The sequence below is a fragment of the Macrobrachium rosenbergii genome, chromosome 45, assembly GCF_040412425.1.
Source record: "Macrobrachium rosenbergii isolate ZJJX-2024 chromosome 45, ASM4041242v1, whole genome shotgun sequence".
Lineage (NCBI taxonomy): Eukaryota > Metazoa > Arthropoda > Malacostraca > Decapoda > Palaemonidae > Macrobrachium > Macrobrachium rosenbergii.
Window position 1 is genome coordinate 18,618,041 of NC_089785.1, and position 25,763 is coordinate 18,643,803.

Genomic DNA, 25,763 nt, shown 5'->3' on the forward strand with positions numbered 1-25,763 from the left:
ACAGTGTCTGTACTGATCTTCGTAACTCACATACACAAAGGTTTATGCAGTAATATACCAAATTTGATATTTCCTTTTTAAGAGAAGGATAAATTCTAAGACTTTTTCACGCTCCCATAAGCAATTGGCGTGTCCTAAGGACGGAATGAGGGCGAATAGGAGACCCTCTAAAATTTAACGGGAAGGGTAAAGTTAAAAGAATAAGTGAAGCAATTTAGAAACTATCAAATGCAACTTGAGTACCGGCATTTTGCTCTGTCTGTAAGAAAAATAACCATTTTAGAAATTATGAACTAAACCAAAAATTAAGTTGATTCTCAACCAGTTAGCTGTGGTCGAGACAGTATAATAATTATAAGAAGATGACAAAAAAAGATAAATGAACAATATATCTCGGGATTATGTGCCAATTAGGAGGTGCAGTTACATAAGTAGAACTCCCCATGACGAACCATAAGCACCCGAGATCTCGACGGTGGAAATTTTTTTATTTTAGTTGACAACAATCAGCTGATAAGTAGGACAAAGTTCAATTACCGGTATATAATTAATAGGTAAAGCAAGCTCTTATTTGATAGGATAATATTTCTCATTTATATTTAATTAGCTCTTTCGTGAATGAGATGATGTCTGACCACGAAATGTTAGTCTGCATTTCAGCTTTCTCAATTTAATCTGGCATAGTTTGACCGCCATGGCCCCTAAACCATTTCTAACTTAATATTACGTTGTGTATTCATCATCTATATCACTGGGAAGTGTTAGAGCAAAGTAGATCTCAGGTATTACTTTAATTTAAACAAGTATCTTAATTCGGACATGAAAATATCTTTATAAAGGCTCATTTTAATATGAACCGTGAACGTTACTAAGGTACGTTGTTTCGTTAGCTAATAGGAACTTTTAAATTAATGGACCCCCCCCCCTTATACCCCACATTGAGGGAGTACGGTGTCAAAGCATGAATTTTGGGTGATTGAAACACAAGTGGATTTAACCTAACCTAACCTAGGGAACAGGCTTTCTACTTAGCCTGGGGGATTGCATCCCCCTCAGTCTGACTGAACGGCCGTCAACATCCAGGCGAGACCCAGACCAGTCTGAGTATGTTAATCTTATTTATAATTATTATTCAGTTAAAGACAAATTAATGGATGTTTTTTTAACTCAATCATGCCATGGGGTAGGGACCCGGTGCCCAAGATCAGGTTAGATTAGGTTGCAAGTGTTCAGGTGTCATAGGGTAGGTTAGGTTGGAGGTTTAGGGTTAGGTAAGTACTTGGCATCCTAGTTTTGGATACCACATATTGGATAGTGCTGTCAGTGCACCTCGGGCTTTGCACTTTAGGCATTACGTGAGGTCCTTTGCAGCGTTCCTTCGGCCCATATCTGCAACCCTTGTCATTCCTTTTACTGTACCTCTGTTCATATTCTCTGTCTTTTATCTTTCTTTCCACCCTCTCCTAATAATTTATTCATGGTGCAACTGTGAGGTTTTCTCCTATTACACCTTTCAAACCTCTTTGCTGTCAGTTTTCATGTCAGCGCTGAGTGACCTCATAGATCCCAGTGCTTGTCCATTTTCCTAAATCCTATATATTCTATTCTATTCTGTTCTATTGTTGGGTAGGTGGGGGGTCCAGGCTGTTAAATACCCCCCAGCCAGGTAAGAAGACTGTACTCAGGTTAGATTAGTTAAATACATCCTTGTATTTAATTCGTTTTGGTGTTTTACCATGGCCCAAAAATTGCTGAATAAAAGGATGGGGTTAACTTTCTCTAAAAGTATTCATTTGCTAACAAAACTAATGTCAGAAATATTCAAAACACACTTTAAAACACAAGAAAATGGTATTTTCAAGCTCAAAATACGATAATGGTTAAAAGTAAAATTTTACTAAATCTCATTTTGCAGGCCCAAAAAAACTCTCGTAAGTAGCCTAGACTAGATCTAGATCTATATCTTATTTGACTAGAGTGATCTAAAAGGTGAGCCACCAATGATATGCTTCCCTCCAGCTAGGTCAATGTACTCTGATACTGTGGAGTAGCTTAGGGTTTTAGGATAGTAGACTTAGCTGTTGTTAGCCGACCCTAGTTGAATTTTATTTAGGCAAGACATAGATTTTATCATAAAAATAGCTCATCATGGATAGATTCTTAGGTGAGCTTTGGTTGTTTCAAAATACAATAAACTATAAATTAGCATAGCCTGGCCTATAATGCACTTACGAGTTAGTTTAGTTGTAAAATAGACAACTGTACAGTATTATTTAAAGCTGGTAGCATGAAGCCATTTCCACTGTTGCACTGTACCAAAGGTATTTTAATGTTGGGGTAGATAGCCCATGAGCTGAAAGTCAATACTGTATTATTTCATGTGAATAATAAACTTTATATACTTAGAATATGATTTCAACTAATTCTTTGAGAGGATTACTGGACTGTAAAGTGATTTTTTGAGAAAATTAATTCTTGTTAATTTTACTGACAGTATTTTTTTATACTTCATTATATACAAAGTCTTTACGTAGCTTTTGCAACACAAGTTTATACCATTTACTGTGCATTGTATTAAGTGAAGTAATGTGGTTAGTTTCTTATCAAAATGGCTCCAAATAGAAACCCTTAAATGTCGGTTCACATGAGGACAGTCATGTGTGACTTGAATTTTGTCACCAGTGTCATTATTGTTCAGAGTCTAATGGCAAGTTATTAAACCATGTCCATATATTCGTTTAAGGTTATCCTAATTTTGTAAACATTAAGATTAGGCGTATCATTTCTAGTTCATTAGAACCATGACCAGCAAAGTAGTAGATAATTGAAGATAGCTTGGAAGCATTCTGAAGGGTATGATCATATAAACAGAAAACTTCTGTCTTTTTGATTGATTAACTATGCAAGTGTTGCACATAAAGATGTAAATTGCCATAAAGTGTTTTGTATCACTTAGAACTAAGTATCATAAATTCACTATTTTGCATTCATTTTTATACTTGTATGTATAAACTTTTGATAAAAGAATGCATCACTGTACATTAAATGGAAATTTACTTGATATCTCCAAGAATAAAGCAAATATGTTATGATGGAATGAAAAAAATATTTGAAGTATATTAACTTCGTTGAAATACTCACAGTGGCCATTGATGATGCTTCTTTCTTCTGCTAAAAAAAAACACTATTTAGGTGATGAGTGAAATCATCCTTTCCAACATAAGCTTTTCATGTCTGTGCTGTCTACTGTTTATTGACTCTTTCGCCCTGCATATACATCCTAACTTTACTTAGAGGGCCCTTCGTGTGTTCATGTAATTGATGCACAATTTTTGGAGCTAGGATAAGGAAGAGAAATATTGGCTATTGTTGTGGCACAACTTTGTCGTGCATTCACAGTTCAATTTTTCATTTTTATAATAATTTATACTGTTTTCAGAAATAAGTTCAAAATGTTGATGAAAAACCTGGTGGGACGTACAGCATCTTCCCTTACCAGAAGTTTGTCAACGAGACCCCGACCATTTCCCGTTCTTCAGGACACTATTGATGTTTCTTGTCCTCAGTTGGCAGATGGGAGGGCTAAAGCTGAGGATCGTTTAGCTGAGCTTCAAAAACTTAGTGGCATTTGTTTGGCCGGAGGTTAGAAAATCGTACCTGCTATTGTTTCTCTAAACTTTTAATACACTGTCGTTACAAGTATGATGTAACATGTAATTTCTCTGTACTGATTGAATGTTTACCTTCAAATCTTGGGCACAAGTCTGTCTTGCAATATTTTATAAATAAATGCTTTTTCATTAATTTTTCTGGTATTTTAATGTCTTAAATTAAGGAGACTTACCAGTACCGTAATGATCATAACACATCTTGGGTAAAAATAGTAATGTATCTCCATAAATCACCAAAGCAAACTGTTGTTATCCAAATGTTACCAAGAGGTGTTTATATCAGCATTCTGTTATCACTGCGTTAGACTAATTTTACTCTTAAATAATTTTTTATTTATATAGGAGGAGAAAAGGGCATCGCCTTACATGTTAAGAGAAATCGCAAGATGTTGGTTCGAGATAAACTGAAATATATTTTGGATGATGACACAGATTTTCTGGAGTTTGCTCTGCTCGCTGGGTTGGGTCAACCTTATGGTGATGTTCCGTCAGCTGCTGCCATTTGTGGTAAGTTTCTAGGGTGCATAATTTCATAAAATATACTGTAGTCTACTAGATTTCCTTACAAATTTTAAGCACTCTCACTGTCACTCATATTTGAAGTGCCTGGTGAAGATTGGAAAGGTAATAATTAATTAGCAGTTTAAAAGAAGCTAAGTAACAGTTAGCTGATAGATGAGACCTCCCTGGCTACGATACTCCCCCCACCTCACTTTTCGGACGTTTTCTATAATTAATTGAAGTTTCATCAGATCTGACTTGCATTGAGTATTGCTCACTCGGCCACACCTTGTATGCATCTATGTTGTCTCTAGAGGTCTGGAGGAAGTTTGATATTTGGTGTTTAGTATTTTCAATTTATTTTTGCATCTTGTTAATGATGTTGCACGTGAATTTTGTTGTAATACAGCACTCTTTGTGTGGCTTTGGGCTGCTTGTTGTTGAACTATGTTTTTTCAGTCAGTTTTTGTTAGTTTTGTTTGCACAGATAACAGTTGGCAATGCAATACTCTTCAATGTACTGTACAGTATTGTTTGCTTTATTTGACTTGATGGTAAAATTATGTATAGTATGCAGTTCCTTGTTTAATTTGTCTGTTATTGTTATTTTTCATATAATATTTATGACCTGATTTCTTTCAGCTACTGGTGCTTCTCCAAGAAAAAATCACTAGTGTATACTGTAGTTGTATATTTTTGTTTGTCAGTGTTTTTATGCATAATTCCTCAGCAGAGTCTGTGGATTTGTTCTTATGCATGATTCCTTGACAAAAGATGCTAGTTTTTCCTATTTTTATGCCCTACTGTATTCCTTGCCAGAGGGTGATTTTGTCATGTGATGCACCCTAGGAAAGAAGGTAGTACCATGAAGTCAGTTGAAAGGAGCCCCTGTTGATCCCTTTGATTTGTATTCTGCTTGTTTTTATCAGTTAAACCAAAAATACTGTGACTGCTTAGCAAAGACTGTAGCATGTTTTTTAAGTTTATCTTTACTAGCAAAGTTTGAAGAATGTAATGGAACCTTAAATGGTCCTGAGAAGCCTAATGAGAGAACTGGAGCTTCTGAAGCAGCTTTCTTTGGGATCTCACACCCAAAACTGCTTATCTGTTAATATTCACTTCTGCTTGCACAATTTGTGTATCTTGATGAAAATAGGCAGAAGTCACTTGTAGACCTAATTTTATGGATTTTATGACCAAGAATCACATTTGGAAGAACCAAGGTTACTTCAGCTCTGTTTACAATCCTGTCACTGTGGAGTTTCATTTTGGAAACTAAAATGAATCCTTCTTTTCCCCAGTGAAAACTCTAAAGTTGTACCTGAAGGAAATAAACCTGGCTTCTGAACAGTTCAAAAGTTCTGTACTGTAATAGGCCTATCACTCTAGTTGTTGGAGTAGGATGTCTGAGGTGTTTATCTAATTGGCATCACTTCATTTTATCATGGGGTCACCACTTATCATTTCATGAATGCACTCCTGAAATGATTACTAGTTGTAGATTAGCAGATTATTGTTTCGGTAGGAAAATGTGCATTCCTTAGTAATAGTAAGAGTACTTGAGAGCTAACCAAGTCTGCAACAAACATAGTTTCGTAGTGCACAAGGTGAGAGTCAAAATAACCCAATACTATCCTTAGTACATCTACTTTACCAAGATGAGCAAGCATCGGCTAAGTTTATTAGACTATAGAAGTTCTTACAAATCTCTAGACTAAAGGTTTTTGGTTCATGTGACCATATTTCCATTTGATCCCTTCAGACAGAATGCTGATGAAATGTGACAGACCTTCAATTTACATTGTTACTTTATAATACAAATAAGAGGTTCGTTCTTAAATGGAGTGCCCATATCCCAACCCCACTGAATAGCTTTAGCTCCCCAAAGTTTGAAATAGAAAATAGTGGAGTTTGACAGAGGCTTCTCAAATTGGTTTAATGCCAACTTAACACTACTTATTTTAAGAATGTCTGAATTCCTCTGCTAACCCATCACATAGTGAGCATTATTCATAATTAAAATTTATTTTTATAAAAGTAGCTTACCAAGTAATTACATAGCTGTTAGTTTCTACTTACACGACAGCTTAAAATTTGAAAATCGCTGGTTGGCGGAGAAGAGAGATCTGGTGGGGAAAGCAGTGTTTTGTATGCCTCCTTCTCGTTTAATATGACAGAAGTATTTGTCGTACTCCACTGGAGAAGCTCCTTCCTTGGGAGTTTGTGCCTCCCCTCAAGGGGACTTCTCCAGTCTCATCAATGCGACATGTTGTTCAGCGTTCTCCTCGACCAGGATTTTGTCCACTGCTTCTGAGTTGGATCACCTCATCAAAGACATCTTCATGGTTTTCAAGGTCCTGAGTTTCCTCGATTGGACTGTAGGGGCTTTGGCCAAATAGATTGAAGATTGCACCACTCTGCAGGAGAACTTCCGTTCAGGTTGGTTAGGGCTACTTTCATGCGCTGACAGAGCTGTTAGAGATGATGCCCAGGAGTTAGCAACCATTTTTGCGACAGGACTTCTCAAGAAGAGGGTTTTATAGTGCTCATTTAACACTAAAGGGGTCACTCCCTCTCAGAGATTGTCCCTCCTGATTGCTCCTTTGGACAAAACTAGTCTGTTCCCTCAAGCAACCTTGGAATGAGTGATGGCCAAACTTCAAAAGATATCGACTCAAGACTTGCTTGCGCAGTCGACCAAGAGATCTAGAGTCCCAACATGAGCACCTTCGACTTCAACTGCTGTTGGGACGGTCTCCCCTCTGTCTCAGCAGCCCTTTGAGGAGGCAGAGGCTGCTTTCAATCCCTACCACAGACCAATCTCTGTCAGTATGACCTACAAAGAAGACTACAATCAAACCCACCAATCATAAATGAGGACCCTGTCCTCTGTGTCCCCATCGGAGCAAGGCTCCTCCATTTTTGGAGCAAATGGAAGGCCAGGAGTGTGAAACCTTGGTTTCTTAAAGTTCTGAAAGAGGGCTATGCGATCCCTTTCAGGGAGAAACCTCCCTTAACAACTTCACCCATCAGCTTGACGGCCTACTAGATAGGCTCGGAGAGGCTATCGGCCCTGTCTCGAGAAGTCTCAGCCCTGCTCGAGAAACAAGCTGTGGAGATGGCCGAAGATCTAAGCACAGAGGGGTTTTACAACCACCTCTTTGTCGTTCCCAAGTCATTGGGAGAGTGGAGACCTGTCTTGGATGTCAGTGCTCTGAACCTCTTCATTCAAACAACAAAGTTCAGATGGAAACGAACCAGTCAGTCTTTTGGCCATCCATCAGGGAGACTGGATGGTGACGGTCAGTATGCAGGATGCATACTTCCACGTTCCAGTGCACCTGGACTCCAGGAAGTATCTGGGGTTCATCTTCCAGGACAGGGTCTTCCAGTTTCTGGCACTATGCTTCAGCTTCTCCACAGCCCCTTAAATTTTTACCTGTGTTCTCGCCCCTCTGGCGAAGTGGCTCTACCTAATGGGAATAAATGTATGTCTACATCTAGACGACTGGCTCCTACGCTCCCCCTCGAGATCCCAGTGCACAGAGGACCTTCAGAAGGTGCTCCAACTCACCCAGGATTTGAGGCTTTTACTCAATTTCAAGAAATTTGACTGGTTCCCATTCAATTCTTTATTTGGGGATGAAGATGGATTCTCTGAATTTTTGGGCTTTTCCGTCCCATCAAAGGATCCAGAACTGCCTCAAGAAAGTCCTGAACTTCATCTCTCGTCCGTTCTGCTCGGCCAACGAGTGGATGCCTCCTGGAAACACTGTCTTCCATCGAAAAGTTTGCGCCATTGGGCAGGCTACACACCGGCTGGCGCAGGAAGAACCTCCCAAACTCGTTTGTCTTCCCCATCACTCCTGAAATCAAGGAGGACCTTTGGTGGTTGCTGGCAGAAGACAGATTCTCAGTAGGAAAGTCTCTGCTCCCTCTGAGCCCCAATCTAGCATTGTGTTCAGATGCATCAGGTCTGGGTTGGTGGGCCTCTACTCAACGACATGGAAGTTTCTGGGATGTGGTCCTCAGGCGAAAGGAACCTACACATAAATGGGAAGGAGCTGAAGGCGATACAGCTATCTCTTCAGTTCTTCTCAGCAGCAACCTTCAACAGGACAGTCTTGGTCCAATCAGACAGCATGACCGTGCTGGCCTACATCAGGAATCAAGGGGGAACACACTTCTTTTCGCTTTATGAAGCAGCCAAGGATCTCCTCTTGTGGGCACAAGACAACAGTACCAGCACTGTGACCTGCTTCATTCAGGGCAAACTGAACGTCCTTGCGGACAAATTAAGTCATGCCAAACAGTTTCTACTGACGGAGTGGACGCTGAATCCACAGCACTAACCTGTGGAAACGGTTGGGAAAGCTGTCAATAGACCTGTTTGCAATGTCAAAAACCATCGTCTTCCTCTGTTTTGTTCCCCAACTCCAGATACTCAGGCATGGGTGACAGATTCCATGCTGCAGGATTGGTCAGACCTAGACGTTTATGCCTTTCCCCCATTCAGCATGGTGAGGGAAGTGCTGAAGAAGTTCATCACTCACAACAACGCATCGATGACTCTTGTGACTACTTTTTGGCCGTACAAAGAATGGTTCCTGGCTCTTCTCAGCCTTCTTGTAGATTTCCCAAGACTGTTACCTTAGAAGAGAAATCTTCTCAGACAGCTTCATTTTCACCGTTTTCATCATGGTTTATCCACTCTTGCTCTGACAGGCTTCAGACTGTCTGGGAGCTTGTTAGAGCGAAGGGTGTTTCAAAAAAAGCTGCAGAAGCAATTGCTGCAGTCTACCAGGCCAAGTGGGCAGTCTTTTGAGGCTGGTGCTGAGAGCATAATATCTCCTTTTCTAAAATGACTTTAGCCCAAATTGCAGACTTTTTACTGTTTCTTGGGTCTTCCAAAGGATTGGCTACATCCACCATTAAAGGATACAGGGCTATGTTAAATTCTTCTTTCAAACATAAAGGAATGGACCTGTCTACAACCCAGAACATTAGTGATTTGATTAAATCATTAAATTTGTTAAACAAGAAATCTATGACAGTTGCCTGGAACTTGGATGTGATCTTTAATTGGCATTTGGGCCCTCCATTTGAACCCTTGGATTCCTCCTTGCTAAGGGATTGGACAAGGGAAACCTTGCTTTTAATGGCTCTAGCTACTGCTAAAAGATTAGCAAATTACATGCCCTTGATAAGAAGGTAGGCTTTTCTCAAGGGACTGCAGTGTGCTCTCAGACCTTAGGGTTCTTGGCAAAGAACGAAGATCCTTCTAATACCTGGCCACGTTCGTTTACTGTCAAGAGCTTGGCTGATATCCTGGGTCCAGCAGATCAGGAAGAGTGCTCTGTACATGAAGATTCTGAAGATTTATTTGGAGAGAACTAAAAGAATTGGAGGTTCCTCACAGGATCTTTGGTGTTCAGTTAAGGATCCTGGATGTCCGTTATCCAAAAATGCCATAACCTTCTTTTTAAGGACCATGGTTTCCAAATCACACTCTATAGAGTTCAAGAGGATACCCTACCCGTGTGTAAAGCTAATTCCCATGAGATAAGAACAGTTGCCACCTCAGTGGTTTTCAAATGGAATCTCTTGCTCTCCATGATCTTGCAATCCACGTGTTGGAGATGTAAAATCAGTTTTGTCGTAATTTTTGCACTGTTCTGTATTACCTGTGTGATGTAGAGACAGTGTAATTTCAGAAATGCAACAGAAAATACATTTGTAGGCCCATTCTTTGCAGCTGGCATGGTCATTTTTAACTTTGACTCGAAGTTTAGGTAAAAAACGAATACCTTCTCTTTCATTCTAGTATCCCAATCTTTACTTGTGCAACCAAGGATTGTAATATTTCGTCTTTTTTTTGAAAAAACTTTTTTCCTTACGGAAAGCCTGGGGTCGCTGTGTTTGTGTTTTAGTTCCCACCGGTCATTGTCTCTGAGGGTTTTTGAAAATAACTCATGGTTGTAGTATATGTCCATTTATCCCACCTCCTATCAATGTAGGATTCAGCAATGTAATTATTTGGTAATATTACTTATATAAAAATGACATTTTTAATAAAAAAAAAATTTTTTACAGTAGAAACATCTTTCTTTCGGTTCTCGAATGTTTGCATCGTTTTAATTAGTCGTTCCAGAAGTGTGAAATTTCATGTGAATACAACAGATTCATTTGTAGCTTTTATCAGTTTTGAAATTAATTTCTCCCAAAATTTCAAGAAATAACTGAAAATGGATTAATCCATTCCTGACCACCAGTCATTACCTAGCCAACCGATTTATGCCTTTTTAAAAAACTTTACACAAATCACAATTAAATTCTTTCAGAGTTGAATAACGTTACATAAAGTTTTATCATAAAAATGTGTGCACTTTTTTACATTTTTAAATGCATACTGTAAATCAAAAATAGTTGGCCTATGACCAAATGGTCGAAAACTGTTTAAAACACTTACAGTCTATAATATTCAATCAATTAGCCTTTTAAGCACTACCAGAATGTACTGTAACAGGTACACATGAAAACTGTTTTCTCTGTGTTGCTTTGATTGTTTTAAAATTTGTTATAACCAAAATCATGAAAAACAAGATTATATCACAACCGTTTTGAAATTAATACAATTATATACGAGTTTTTTAAATGTCATATATTCCAATATTTATATATGATAATGATATTTTTCATTTTATCATAAAACTTAAATGAAAAAAAATTTCTTAATCTTAAAAACTAAGCATGCTGATTTTAAAAAAAAAAATTTTTCCGCTTTCGGCAGCCACTGCTTGGCAGATATTAAACCAACCAGAACGCTCTATAGGTTCAAGGTGTATCGTGTGTACTTAATTACATAAATAAGAACAGTTGCCAGGCTGCCGGAATCTCTTGTTCCATGATCTTGCAATCCATGTGTTGGAGATGCAAGTTTTTCTATGTAATTACCTGTGTGATAAGAGACAGTGTATGAGAAATGCAGTACATTAGGCCCATTCTTTGCAGCTGGTATAAATTTGGGGACTGTTTAGGAGGAATACCTTAATTTAATCCCCTCCTTGTGAAGGATTGTCTTGTTTTTGGAAAGCCTGCAGTTCCCAGCATTGTTTTTATGCTTTGTTGGATTAATATTTTAAGGCTTAGTTTAAATTTATCTGGTCATAAATTTAAATAAGCATGGGAAGAACGCCACCAACAACGCCAACTATATATATTTTATTGCTGCCCGAAACTTTTTCTACAAGCATCATATGATCACTCATCGGGAGGAGCTCGAGGTATTCCTACCTGTTGTTTGAACTCCGACACAAAAGCATTTTACAATGCAACATTTCTGTTTGAATTCATCTCTGTCTTATTTTGAGTTCTAGTATTTATCCCAGTCCTATCAATGTAGGATTCAGCTATGTTCTTTGGTAAGTTGCTTATATAAAAATGACATTTTTAATAAAATAACATTTTATATATACTTACCAAATAATTACATGATCAGAGCCCTCCCTCCTCCCCTCTCATGGACAGAGGGCATAAACAAATTGAGCTCTTTATTTGTGTTGTAACTATTCTTCCCTGAAAGTGGGTGGGGCAAGCTACCTACACCCAAAGCATAAGAGCGCTACCTTGATTTTTAAATTATGAGCTGCAGCGTAAAGTAGAAGCTAATAGCTATGTAATTATTTGGTAAGTACAGGCAGTCCCCGGCTATCAGCCACTAAATGAAAATTGGCAATTTTCAGTGCTTATTGGCGCTGATAACTGGGGATTGGCGCCTCTGTTAGGTATATCGGCCCCAATTATCGGTGCTGATAAACAGAAATTGGAGCCGAAAATCGCTGATTTTCGTTGCTAGACAAGCCCAGTAAAACCAGATTGCTGATAACCAAGCCTACCAATAACACTGCCTGTATACATAAAACTTTATGTTATTATAAAAATGACATGTTTATTCATATGAAACATGTTAGATTAAGTTTTTATTTTTTACCAGTTACTCAAAACTTTTTTCTTAAATTCCAATTACAGGTATTGGAAAGATTCATGGAAGATACAGCATGGTCATTGCTAATGATGGGACAGTCAAAAGTGGCACTTTTTACCCTATTACAGTCAGGAAGCTGATGCGGGCTCAAGAACTGAGTGAAATTAACCGTCTGCCATGTATTTTTTTGGTTGACTCAGCAGGAGGATTTTTACCACTTCAGGTACATGCTGATGTCATTTTTTAAATAGCTGAATATCATCACAGTTTTTTTTTGAGTTGAAAGAACCTTTTATTATCTTAAAATAAGTAAATGAACGGACAATGATTTTTGACAGATAACCTTAAATACAATATATTCCGTGATATTCACGGAATTGTAACAAGACTTGAAATTTTGCAATAAATTTCTCATAGCTATAGTTGTAGTTACTGTAGTGTATACTTTTTCACCATTATTGTATTAAACAGGATTATAATTTGGAATTAATTACTTCTCTCCTTTTTCAGCATGATTTGTTTGCTGATAAGAAACACGGAGGTCGTGGCTTCTATAATTCTGCTGTCATGTCATCCAAAGGAATCCCACAATTGGCTGTTGTTTGTGGTTCTTGTACAGCTGGTGGTAAGTGGTCTTAGAATATTTTATAATCAAGGTCCCTGTAATTTCTGGTGGAGTCCCACAAAAACTGTATATAACTAATGTTTGAAGATACTTATTTCCAGGGAAATGTTTTTGAAATGTTCTTTAAAACCTCTGTGGTGACATTCCTAAAGTTTTTCTACCTTGAAGAGGTAGCTCTGGTAATTTCTCCTGGTCTGTAGCTCAGGTACTTTCTCCTGGTCTGTTTGACTTTTTACTTTTACATTGCCTTTGTGTAAAAGTGTATAAAAATTCTAACATATTTTTAGGTGCATATCAACCATCAATGTGTGAGGATGCTGCAATTGTTACGCGAATTGGAACCATTTTCCTAGGAGGTCCACCTCTGGTGAAGGCTGCAACAGGTGAAGAAATATCAGCAGAGAATTTGGGGGGAGCTACAGTCCATTGCAGGTAATCTGTGGGAACTGGAAATTCTAGGAAAAATGACACAGTGAACTATTATAGAATGCAAAATTGTGAACCAGGAATTAAGGCTTCAAAATTAGGTCCTCAAATGCTGCTACCATAAGTTTATTACTTTACATCAGTTTTCTTGCTGTTATTGACCTCGTTGATCGATGAAGTCATGGCATTAGAAAACTCAACAATTGCCAGTATTTCTTGCAGTTCTATAACTATGATACAGAAATACTAAACACAGCCGTGCTACCCATGTCTCACATCGAAAAACCAAGTTAGCTGCTTTTGGATGTTTGCATAAGAAGGTGAATTATCTTTTGGACTGACAGAGAGCAGGTTGAGTCTTTCTGTGAAAATATGTCAGCTTTAACTGTCATAACTGGATCATGGATGTTAAGGATATAGCTTTTTTCCTCGCATCAATGGATCAGTGGATGATATAACAAGATACAGTATTTTATTTCCGACTTACACGTTCGATTATATCATCTTCATCAGAAATTATTTCCCGGCAAGAGGATGGTGACATTCACACTTTTCCCAAAACGTTTAATAAAAATTTGTGATGAAAAACTCAAAAATCTTGTTTTCAATACACAAAAAAGTAAGGTTTTCTTAGGATTTTTGACATTTTTCGACGATTTTTCTTTATTTTAGGTTTACTGACAGCGGTGTAAAAACGGAACTCCTCTGGGACTGCCTGTATTCTGAATAATTGAGATCCATGATGCTGAAGATAGTACAGTATTCCTCTCTACATTGTTATCAGCACTAATCTATTTATAGAGATGTGGAATTCATCCAAGACATTTAAAAAATTATTTTCTCTTGGTTTCAGCGTGAGTGGTGTCACCGATTATTTTGCCTCGACAGAAGAAGAGAGCTTTGAGATTCTGCGTGATCTGGTTGCAACCCTGAATGTAGACCCAGTTAGCCTCTCACCAGAAGCTGAGGATCCTTTTCTGGATGCATCCGCTTTGAACGGTAATATTGTCTAAGATTTGTTAACTTAGACATTTCGAATAAATTTTAAGCAAATATCTAATCATGACTACATAATAAGTTCCATATTGCAAGAGTAACTTGTGGATTTGAGTAAATGAACTCCACTCCTTACAAATAGGTTGGGTTCTTAGAGGCTTTTGTCAAGTCCAGCTTATCACTAGGTCAGTATAGCATACAATGGCCCATATAACAGTTTTATATAACTTTCTGTGATACTGTGTTCCACTATGCTAATTTATCTAATGATGTTGCTATATCTAAGTATACAGAATATAAACTTATAAGTCTTATTAAAAGAACTGCTCAATGTAAGTTTGTTTTACAAAAAAAATTGTAATTTTTAATGCCCGTTTTGTTTAACAAAATGTTCCAGAGTTTGTAAGTTAATCGTACAGATAGCTGAAAATGAATTTTAAACACATCCATATTATATTATGTAAGAAGTACTGCATACACTCATTGAGAATATTCACTTAATCAATACATGTACCTTCATGAGGACATTCTGACCTCACAGGTTTTTGACACATCAGTCAGGGAACATAAAGCTGAGTATACTGTATTGAGAATCCCCTTTATTTTAAATTGCCTCTGATTATTAATGTAATTTGTGAATTTTGAAAAACAGCAATTAATTTTGTTTTAGAAATATCAAGTCTATTTGTAAATGAAAATCAACATGGGTTTCAAACATGCTTTCACATAAATCCCCTAACTTTGTCAAAATTGTCAAAAGGTGAAGGTAAACCAAATAAAATGCTTCTACCCAAAATATGTTACTCAAGAAACCTGACCAGTTGACTTTAAGGAGGTACTGAGTATTGCTAAACAGATTCAGATACATTCCAGTGGTACAAATGATTCTATGCAAAAGATATTCCTTTCACCCAGCATGGAACTCTGTACATTAGACATTGTTTATGAAAGAAGACAGCCATTAGAGCATCATTTGGTTTCATGAACCTCTTTGTGAAGTGCTGTTGTAGCCATTAAAACAAACACAAAATATGTTGTAAATTATATGTGCGTTGAAATATCGTAGTAAGTATTTTTTAGATTGGATGAGAGAGTTCACATACCTTGTGAAGGTATTTAAGTACAGTACTAAGTTTTCAGATACCTTTCAAGTTACTGTAGTACAGCTGAGAGTATGTTGTGATACTGAAACTTTTGTAGAAAATTTTTTTGGGTTGTCTCTCTGCTTGTTCTAACAGCTAAGCCAAAGTGTAACCAGTTTCTTATTTATTTTACTTGACAGTTTGTAAATAAAACTGTGAAAGGCTTCCATTTCATACTGTCTCTTATCTCAGTGGTTGAATTATGCATACATTGCACTGGCTGAATGTCACAGGGTTTTTTAACTGGGAACATGAACCTGTGTTGTGTGCTTTAAGCTTTTTCATTATACAGCAAACCCCCTGTATTCGCGTTCTCATGATTCGCGGACTCACGCATTCGCGGGTTTCTTTGTGGAACATTAGCCATTATTCGCGGAAAATTCGCCCATTCACGGTATTTTTCACTGAGAAATATTCACTAATTTCTGTATTTTCATATAATTTTCATGAATAAATGCACTTTTTGTGATAAAAATATTAAAATACTCAGGTATATGCATTTTTACAGGGTTTTTCTGTGTTTAAACTATCAAAATGGGCAGTTCTAAGTGTTTTTAGGGGGGTTTTAAGTATTCGCGGATTTTAGCTATTTGCAGGGGGGGCATGGGACGCATCCCCCACGAATACGGGAGGTTCACTGTAGCTGTACTTACCTATGGTTTTTGTAAATTGCAGATTTAAGTGGCATTGAAACTATTGACAGACAAAAATTGTATGCAGTCATGGCAAGGATTGTTGATGGTGGACGATTCCGTGAATTCAAGCAGCAATATGGGAAGAATCTTACTACAGGATATGCATTTATTGAAGGGTAAGTTAAAAATAAAAAACAAATATGTTCTAACAAGTTTTACTGAGTGTTTTGTGTAATATGGTGCTGACCATTGCAGTATTCTTCTAATAAAAAGTATTTGAAATAATGCTGTTTTAGATGGAAAGTGTGCTAGCCTGATATGTTTATATGTATTCTATTTATTTGGCCAGTAGTTTTAAGTGTCATGTGTTTGTATTATGCAAGTAATACATTTGATTGAGATATTAAAAAAGAGAATGTGGTATCCAAGTTTTGTGAGTATTTTTGGAAATACTTAAAATTTGCATAACCCATTGTTTATGCTGCAGCCAAGTGGTGAGGGAGAGGCTTGGAAGCTGAGAATAATAGAAAGCTAAAATATCTGAGACTTTGGATAAGTAAAAATTCCAGATATACAAAAAAATATAAGATTATAAAAGTTATGCAGGTCCCCCAATAGCATTTGCTCCCTGCTAAGCACCAACAAAACTTTTAATTTGCAAGAAAGGGTGCAACCTCAATGTTCCAAAGGATTTTTGAATCTAGGAAGATGGTAGGGTTAGTCCTTCAGTCACGACACACTGAAGCTGTTACTGTTTGGCTCTTCCTTTCTGGACCGTGGGTTAACAGCCAGTGACCATACCACAATGGAAACATTGCTTCTCGTTCAATCAGTGAAGTTTAGCAACGATTAAGTCTGGTTGGTACTTGGGTAGGTGACCTCCTGGGAACACCAGATGCTGTTGGCGTCTAGGGGACGTCTTTCACATCCATGGTTAGCAACGCTGGGGCTAGTCAGTACTTGGATAGGCGACCTCCTGGGAGCTCCAGATGCTGTTGGCACCTAGGAGATGTCTTGTAAATCCATGATTCAAGTCTTGGGCTTATGACTTCCCGTCATTCTGCCTTATTTGCTGGGTGATCAACAGTGTATGAGCATTCCATTTCTAAGGACCCTAAAGGCTACCAAGTGCCCAAAGGCCTTTTGTGTTGCCACGTAAGGACTTCATCTCCAAACTAGGTGCCGACAACTTGTTATTAGTTCCGGCTCGACCAAGAAGTGGTATCCAAGAGCTCCATTTCTTTTGACTTTATATAATGATCAAATAGACATACTCCACAGCTGACTTGGTGGATCTGCCCCTAGCATTCAGGAAGAACCTGTCGGACAGGTACAGGCAGTCCCCGGTTATCAGTGATCCGGTTTTATGGCGCTTGTCTAGCAACGAAAATCGGCAATTTTCGGCACCGAAAATCACCGATTTCCGCTTATTGGCACCAATAATTGGGTATTAGCACCAATACATACCTAACAGAGGTGCCAATAACCAAAAATCAGCAATTTTTGGTTATCATCACGCCATCAGAATGGAACTCCCACCAATAACCGGGGACTGCCTGTACTAAGGACGGGAATGCGGTCACGACAGGCCACATTCACCTCCTTTTTGCCTTCGGGACGTTGCCCATAGATCCTTGGACTCTTTTTTTTTTTTTTTTTTTTTTCCTTGGGTCCTATAGTATCTGCTCAATAGTAATATAGCTCACCCAGCTCTTGAGGGCAGGTGGCATCTCACCTGAGGTGTACAGCTGCAAAATAGGGGTTGTGTGCGGGATTGGCATCCTGCCTTCTCTTTTATACCCTTCTAAGGGATGATTACAAGCTGTCACGTGCTGGACAGGTGTGCATGCAGGTGTTCTAGATGACTGAGTATCCTGTCTATAATCTAGCTCTTTTTGGATTAATAGATGCAGATCCTACCTTCTCTCTAGCAAGGTGAGAGAGGGACTGACAATGAACAGGCCCGTTGGTTATCTTCAGCTTTATTGTCCCTGACAATATGGGTTCATCCAAGCCTGTCTTCAGATCAGTGATGTTATATTTCATCTATTCAAAAAGCCCAGAATTCTGGCAGTTGAGCATCACTCATGTCCAACAGATCAGAGGCATGGGTCTTCTTCCTTTGCTCTTACATGACCAGGAAAGAGCCCCCAGGTGAGGCGAACTACCAGTCAGTTCAGAGATTTGCTCAGAATCCTCTCACCAAGAAGTAAGTCTCCCTACGTAAATACCAAGGGTTTTTATACGTGTAGGAACAAATAACAAATTTTTGAGTATGTAATTTTCCTAACATACAAACCTGAGGTCTTTACATAAATGGCCCACCTCTAGCCACCCCTCATTCTGCTTCCTGGACGAAAAGGTAAAGTGAATTCGTACCAACTGGATAGCAGGGAATTCCTCCCCTACCATTGGTAGCCAACTGCCAATATCCACCTTGTTTTTAGTTAAACTTAGGAAAAATACAAATTACTCAAAAATTTGTAATTTTATAACAGGTTACCACTGATACTATAGTGAGTAAGTGAGTAAGATTTTTTATATCTGTTTTCTTTCTTATCCTTTACTATTCTGTTACAAACTCCTCATTCTGGGTATTTCCTTGAATTTGTACATATTAAATTAACATAATTTTTACGACTGAAATCTTAGAATCGGTTACATTCTTTCATCGTGAGTCTGTGAGCTGTAGTAGGTTTTGTTTACTTTCAGTTTCCAAGAAAAATAATTGCTATAGCTTTTTGGTTTGGGTCTTAAGAGGGTTTGAAAAGGTCATTGATGCACTGGGGAAAACCATGAGGTTTTGTAGATTACACCTGTATGCTAAGGTTCCTGGAACCTGTCTTTGTGAGTATGCAGAAGCAACAAACATTTCATGGAATTGGAAGTTGAACAGACTTTCTAGGGGATCTTCAAAGTATTCCCATTGAAGAAATTAGTGGTTTTAAAAATGTACTGCAATGAGGAAATTTGCACTTTGAAGCAAGCTTGCAGTGAGATCTTTTGAATATCTTTTACTTGTTTATTGCGTTATATACATTATATATATTGTTCATAAAGACCAAAGTGATATTGTGTTTATGTATGTTAAGCTGATTCAAAGCTTCAATCTCAGGAGGTGTGTTGGAGTGGTTGCTAATGCTGGTCCCTTAACTTATCAAGATGGATTGAAAGGATCTCACTTCCTGCAGATATGTCAACAAAGGAAATTACCTGTTATTTTCTTGCAGGTTAGTGTTACGGTGTCTATTGATTTTTCTGGGAGAAATGTAGTGCTGGTTTTCTTGTTACATAAAATTTCACAATAATTTTGTCGTTGAATATTTTTCAGGGTATATTTTAGAACTGATTGGAACAGAAATATGTAGAATGGTTAGGTTTTCATTGTCCGATTACAATAAAAAAATTACCAAAACTTTTGCTATCTTTATTAGTTGTTGTTCATGTAAAAGCATCCTGTGTAAAACTGGACGTGAGTGGTTTTGATTCTTGGTGACATCAGTTCAGTGGCTTGCACTTTTGTATTGTATTCTAGTTCCTTTATTTTTGTATATGTAATGTCACCATATTTTATCCTACTGTAGAATCTGTCACTGTTTAATGAATCATTTTGTGTTTTACTTCCATTGTGGACCATCCCCATGAGAATTTTTACCTTACCTGGGTGAAACTGATAATGACTTTTCCTATGTGGATTCTTTTTACTGATCTTCCAGTATTTCAGAATTCTGGCCCTTTACCTTCCTACGAGTCATCTGTGAAAAGTCTGACCGCTGAAGAGTCATATCAAGCCATCAAAGGAAGGGCTGCCATGATGGGGGCTCTTTCATGTGTAACCGTCCCGAAGATAACCATTAATATCGGGAGCTGTCATGCAGATGATAATTACACTATGGTTAGTGCCACTATTAAAGTTTGTGTTGTAAATACTCGTGCAGTTAATGCATTTTTATATGACTGACAAACTGATTTCAAAATTTAATCATTTTTAAGAAAGTGTTGCTGTGAAAGTTAGTTTTGGAAAATGGAGGTGGAGGTATATTTTTATATCATGAATTGTGTAGATTGCATATTGATTCATATGTCCATGTCAGATAATGTCATTTAATACAGAATACGGTGTTAGCCGGTGTGCTGAAGTGCATACTGCAATTTTATTTTCTTCTGCAATTTAGTATATTAATGTAAGCATTTTCTGAAGTTCAGTCTTCTTAACCAAGACAATGGTGTTTATGCTGACTCTCTCCAGTGGTATATCAATATTACTTCTGAAAGTTATATTCCTTGAAGTTGTAATCCATGGACACATTCATGTTGAGGCACATAGAAGGAAAAATGTTAGCCCTTGCGTAAGTAATTAAAAAAAAATAGAAGGATGCCAGAGAGATTAGGAAGAGGAGTGGGAATTCTGCAGGTTGCTGATGCTGTTGTAAGCAGCTTCCCTGTACCCCAGCTGCATTACTTTCCTTCTTCCACTTGTTATTTATTCCCTCTGGTCTTTTCCCACTTAACTGTCCAGCCTCTTAAACTTCTTAAATAAAGAAATCCTTCAGCGTGTTCAGAATCTGCATAATTACACAATTAGCTTATATTTCTGCTTTATGCACCAGTTCATATAGTACATGATCATGAGTTAAAGATGTAAAGTACTGTATTTCTGAATACAATTTGTAGTTTTGTGTAATTTTTTCATATCTAAAAATGATCAGATGAATTAATAATAATGATTTGAATCTGTAGTCTCACTGGCAGTAATTTGTATGTGTCTTTGATACTTACATTTCAGGTATTTATTAATGGATGTAGTTTGTGTCTGCACTACTTTTTATTGAATGCTATACATTAATCATAAAATTGTAAATGTGATAAGAGCTTCATTGAGCTGTGGCTTAAATTCAGACCATTTTCACAGCGCAGTCTTCATTCCAAAATGTGTTGGAATTGTTTAGAGGGACTATATATTTGCCAGTACCTTTGTTCCTTGTATTTCTTGACAGGGTTTTACATATTTTGCCCCTTCCAGGCTCTAGAGATCTAGTTTTTGACTGACTATGTTGTCTGGTTAAACTGCTGTATTAGATAACTAATTTACCTTATAAGTTGGACATCTTTTATTGTAGAAACAGAGATGACCACTTGAAAGTTTAAAGATAGTCTTGCAAAAAGCCATTTGGGTTTTGGAGATTGAATTAACTTTGATCTTGGTACAGATTTAATTTAATATCCTTGAAGCTGAAGGATATGATTTTGGGACCAAAAAATTCGGTACTTTAGTTATTATAATTTGAATGTTATAATTTAGCTCATGTAAAAGTGAGCATAATTATAACATTTCTGAATGTAACATCGATAGGACAGTCATATAAGTTATCATATTTTCATATAAATTTTTTACATAGCTTTTAATTCTTTCTCTTTCAGTGTGGTCCATCATTTTCCCCGAACTTCATTTTTTCATGGCCGGGGACTACGGTGACTCACACTTTAAACCCACCTTGTGTACCTGCTCCTGCAAAGCCAGCAGAAGCTTCAAGTGCAGGTGGAAAGGTGAGCTATCCACCAGTACAATAGTATTGCTGATAGTGAGTCAGTAAAGTGTTTTATTTTTTCCGTATGTATGATATTTAACACGAGTAATGAAGAAATGAATAATAAAGTGTTTTTCAGGGTTTTTATCTCCAATTTCAAGGTAACATAAAGTCAGTAATCATTAACGTTTCTAGATTACTTCTCATGTTTCCATTTTTATTTTCTACTTAAACTGAAAAGGCTACAACTATATTTTAATGTAGCAAATTCGTCTTATTTAACATCTTGCATCCGTACCTTCATAACACATATCTACAGATTGTTCAATTCAAAGTGACGGCAGGTGGTCAGGTCAGATTTATTAAAGCACATTCTTTAGCTCTTTCATTTAGAGAGTAGAAAGCCCAGAAGGTCATTCTTGTATCAAGGTAAAGTGTAAATACATTGATATACTTGTTTACAATGAATAACTTTCTATCACTTTCTGGAAGGAATTGCTCGTAATTTTTAGGTATACGTGCACGAGTTCTTGTATGTTAATCCATTTAGTGTCAGTAATTCATTCATGATGGATTTTGTTATTCATTCTTGTATTGATATTTTGACTTTACTGGAGTCAAGCTTTTAGTGCTGTACTGTAATTAGGAATTACGCATTATATTTAAGCTTTTACCTAGTCTTTTTTTTATTTTTTAGGACAAAAAGAAACCCAGATCTCTCTCAGCATTTAATTTTCCTGTTGGAAGTTCATTTTACATGGCAGCAGAATCTCTCATAGATGGGATCATTGTTCCGTCAGATACAAGGAAGGTTAGTGTAGCATTTTGAAGAAATAGAGTGGTGTATATGAATGAAGTATACTTAAGAACTTTTTTTTTTTTGTACTGTTTGTTAATGATTTGTTTTTGACATATTTGATCCATTCTCTGAAGTATATTACTATAAGATTCTGTAATAAGAAGTATTTTATTTATATGAAAACTGAAATAAGGCTGTGAAATTCATTGCACATGTTTGCTAAAATAATGTTTAATTACGTAAAATGATCAGTCACAAATTTAAACTGAAAAGAGCATCTCATATTTAGGACTTTCCATTTTCTCTTGCAGGTTGTTGCAAAATGCCTGCAAATATGCCAACAGCAAGAAACATTGGTGAATAGTTCAAAGGATTTCCCAGTGTTCAGGCTTTAGAAACCTTCATATGTAAATATGTAATTTACTCCAGCATTTTTAGGGAGACTGTAGATAAAAGACTTCATCATTTTTATTACCACAATGATGGCTTCAAATAGCCATACAAAAATAAACTGGTGCTATATATTTGAACTTTTCAGGGTCTTTCTATTTGCTAGCTCAAACTTGGCAGGTCCAAGACCTACCTCTTTGCCATGTATTTTTTGATTTTAGTAGCACAGTTGAAATAAGCTTGCATTCATGCAAGGGACAAAGCTATTACCTCATGAAAGTCTTTATATCCATGCTGTGTAGATAGACCAAGGCTCACTGACGACAGTTCTTAAGGTTCTACATAGCGTCTCTTCAACCCTCAGCTACAGTACTTTCTGCCTTTTATGTATATTCTGGTTCCTTTGAGATCGTCCTACCTAGAATCCAACATCTTTGGTTTTGGTGTGTTCCAGTTTTCTCTTCCAGTTGGGGAACAGATTATTTTGGCCACCTGTATGAGATTATAGAAGTGACTCAGAAGTCTAGTTAACTACAAATAAAACTAAGATTCTGATCAACTTACAAAGTACAGTAGTAGAGAACATATAGAAATGAGGCACTGAGGCCCTCTTACAGCAGATGAGAAGGGTAGAATCACTGATTGTACATATTGTCATCTATTTCATTACTTTGGAGAAGGGAAACAAAACAGTGACAGTTTCTTTTCACCTGCTGCCAAGTTTTGGAACTTTTTTTCAGCTTGTATTTTCCCTGAATGTAAAGTCTCCACCCATATAGAAGGTTGTCTATCATTTCATTTATCGTTAGGTCCCATTCTTTTACTGTTTACATTCTTCTTCTTTTCCTGGACCTCTGCTAGAAAAAGATGCAGGATCACGTATCCAATTAGCCTTAACTAATTCAGATGGTAAGGCATTAGTAATTGAGATGTAATGAGAACTTGCAGGCAGAATTACAGAAAGTCCATGTTGGGGATGTCACTTGTATGCCTTACATTGCAAGCTGTTGATGGTAATAAATGTCTTTGCAGCACAGTTTGGCCTCAGGGCGATTACTTTCTACCATTTACTTTCTGTGTGTTCCCTTTGGTCTGTTCCTACCCACTTGAACAACTTCTTTAGCATTAGCTTGCTGCAGTTTTTACTCCTTATTTAAATAAACTATCCTATGGGCAAGCTCACGAGAGCACAAATGTAACTACCTGGTCTCCTTAAACTAATTTATAATAATAGCAGTAATTTACAGAAAGTTCCCCCACAAAGCCTTGCCAATGAGTTTCACACACCAGTCAAGGAAATTTAAAAATAAGGACATATAGCTGGTGAAAAGGGGGTTCTGTCTGGTGCAAATCTTACCGTCTATCGAATTTTCTCATAACGTATTTCTTATTGAAACTTACAATTTGGTCTGGGCACCTTCACTGCCAGCTAAGGCTTTCATATAGTAATAGGTTTGTATCTGTGCAATGTTCTGAAAGTATTTATGTTTGGTTTTAGAATTTCTGTGTTACATTTAGTGCAGTAGGCGGTAATGAAAAGTTCCAGTTATGAAAGAAATAATGGAAATGTATTATTTTATAAATAATGTAAATATACATAGTTTAAAAAAAATAGGTTATGGATAAATAAAGAAATACTGCAAGAACAATTACAGTAAATCATGAATATCTGTAGACATGGACTTAGGAACAGGTAGTGGGTTAGGGCATGAAATATAGAGCCACATGTACTCATCATATACAGTATTGCCAGCTTTTTACATCAAGAGACTAAAAGGGGGAGTGAACAGAAAAAGCCTGGTTAATGATAGACAGACTGTAACCTTCCTGTACTATACAGAGTATGTAATGTAAAACAGACGTCAACAACTTTTGGTGGTTTTCTGTACAAGTAATATAATATGTGCTTTTTAGATTTTGTGTTTTTCTCTTTAACTTCAATTAATATTCTCTTAATATAAGTTTTGTAAGTCTAAGTAATGTGTTGCCCAAGAACAATACTGTGTTTCCATAAGACTATTAATGCTCTTATTTAGTGCTTAGTCAAAATCTCGAGAAGAATCAACAGTGAGTAAATATAGTTTTGCCGTCACCAAATAACAAAGATGAATATTTTGAGACTGAAAATGGTTTTGCAGAATTGATTTCTAGTTCCACAAAAGAAAATACTATTCCAATTTGCTTGATGGAAATCAGAGGCATTCACTTTGTCCTTTTACAGTAACAGAGGTATTGGGCAGCTTGAAATTTATGCTGATTTTCATTGTTAAGAGTGCCTTCATATAATACAACTTAATCAATGCAATTAAGTTAAGAATTTTATATGCATAGCAAAAAGCTAGACAATAGTTTTGTAATATTACGGTTAGTATTTTTAATCGGTTGAAACTGTAAATAAACAGTGCTCCATACTGTTTTTATGTTTATTACCCCTGAGATCTTGTAATGCCAAATTTTTTAGTGTATTATTATGGTAATGATAATTTAAGAGATGGTTGAGACAGCAAGTAGCGAGCCTCTCATTCTGCTAACTTAAATTGGGATCCAGTGGCGAAAGAGGCTGACAGCAGGCTGGATAATGGCACTTCAACATATATATATTTCCTTTAGGAAAAAAGTATAATGATGTATGCTTTTGATTTATAGATAAGGTTATGTTATGTACAATTACATTACTGTAAAGGTCATGTAACAGATATAGAGGGAGATGGAAAAGCTAGTCACAAAGAAAGTGAGAGAGCAAAAGAAAATGGAAGGGAGAAGGAAAGGAAGAATTACAGGGAGAATAAGTTGTTCCTCAGGTAAGTAAATGCTGAGCTCAAGGTTAATGAACCAATGGACTCTCGGAAGAGATGCTGTCTGAAATAAAACCAATCTTGGGTTGATTAAATAAGTAGTTTGAAAATGCCAGGGTTAGCATAATTTTTATAATTCTTGTGGAAGTGACTTCAGAAAACAGAGTTCAACAAAGACGTTGAACAATGTAGAGACACCAGGACTACAAGGGAAAATTTGCTTGCATGAAGGAAAATTTCCAGAGGAAAGGTGAAGGGTAAAACAGGCAAC

At 37.0% G+C, this 25,763-nt stretch overlaps 1 protein-coding gene across 3 annotated transcripts; it reads left to right on the plus strand.

Annotated features, from left to right (window-relative positions):
- Positions 1–419: 419 nt before the first annotated feature.
- On the plus strand, positions 420–25,110 carry LOC136829742 (methylcrotonoyl-CoA carboxylase beta chain, mitochondrial-like). Of its 3 annotated transcripts, none has more exons than XM_067088563.1 (13): positions 420–554; positions 3,440–3,642; positions 4,014–4,178; positions 12,201–12,379; positions 12,667–12,781; positions 13,069–13,213; positions 14,061–14,206; positions 16,021–16,156; positions 19,096–19,210; positions 19,705–19,875; positions 21,402–21,527; positions 22,206–22,319; positions 22,619–25,110. In XM_067088563.1, exons 2-13 carry the CDS (start codon positions 3,453–3,455, stop codon positions 22,700–22,702), a joined length of 1,686 nt encoding a protein of 561 aa, XP_066944664.1. In that variant the 5' UTR covers positions 420–554; positions 3,440–3,452; the 3' UTR covers positions 22,703–25,110. The 3 variants fall into 3 exon arrangements, with proteins under 3 accessions (XP_066944664.1, XP_066944665.1, XP_066944666.1); XM_067088564.1 differs by having other exon boundaries at positions 454–1,104; XM_067088565.1 differs by lacking the exon at positions 420–554 and adding an exon at positions 689–782.
- The last annotated feature ends 653 nt before the right edge of the window (positions 25,111–25,763 follow it).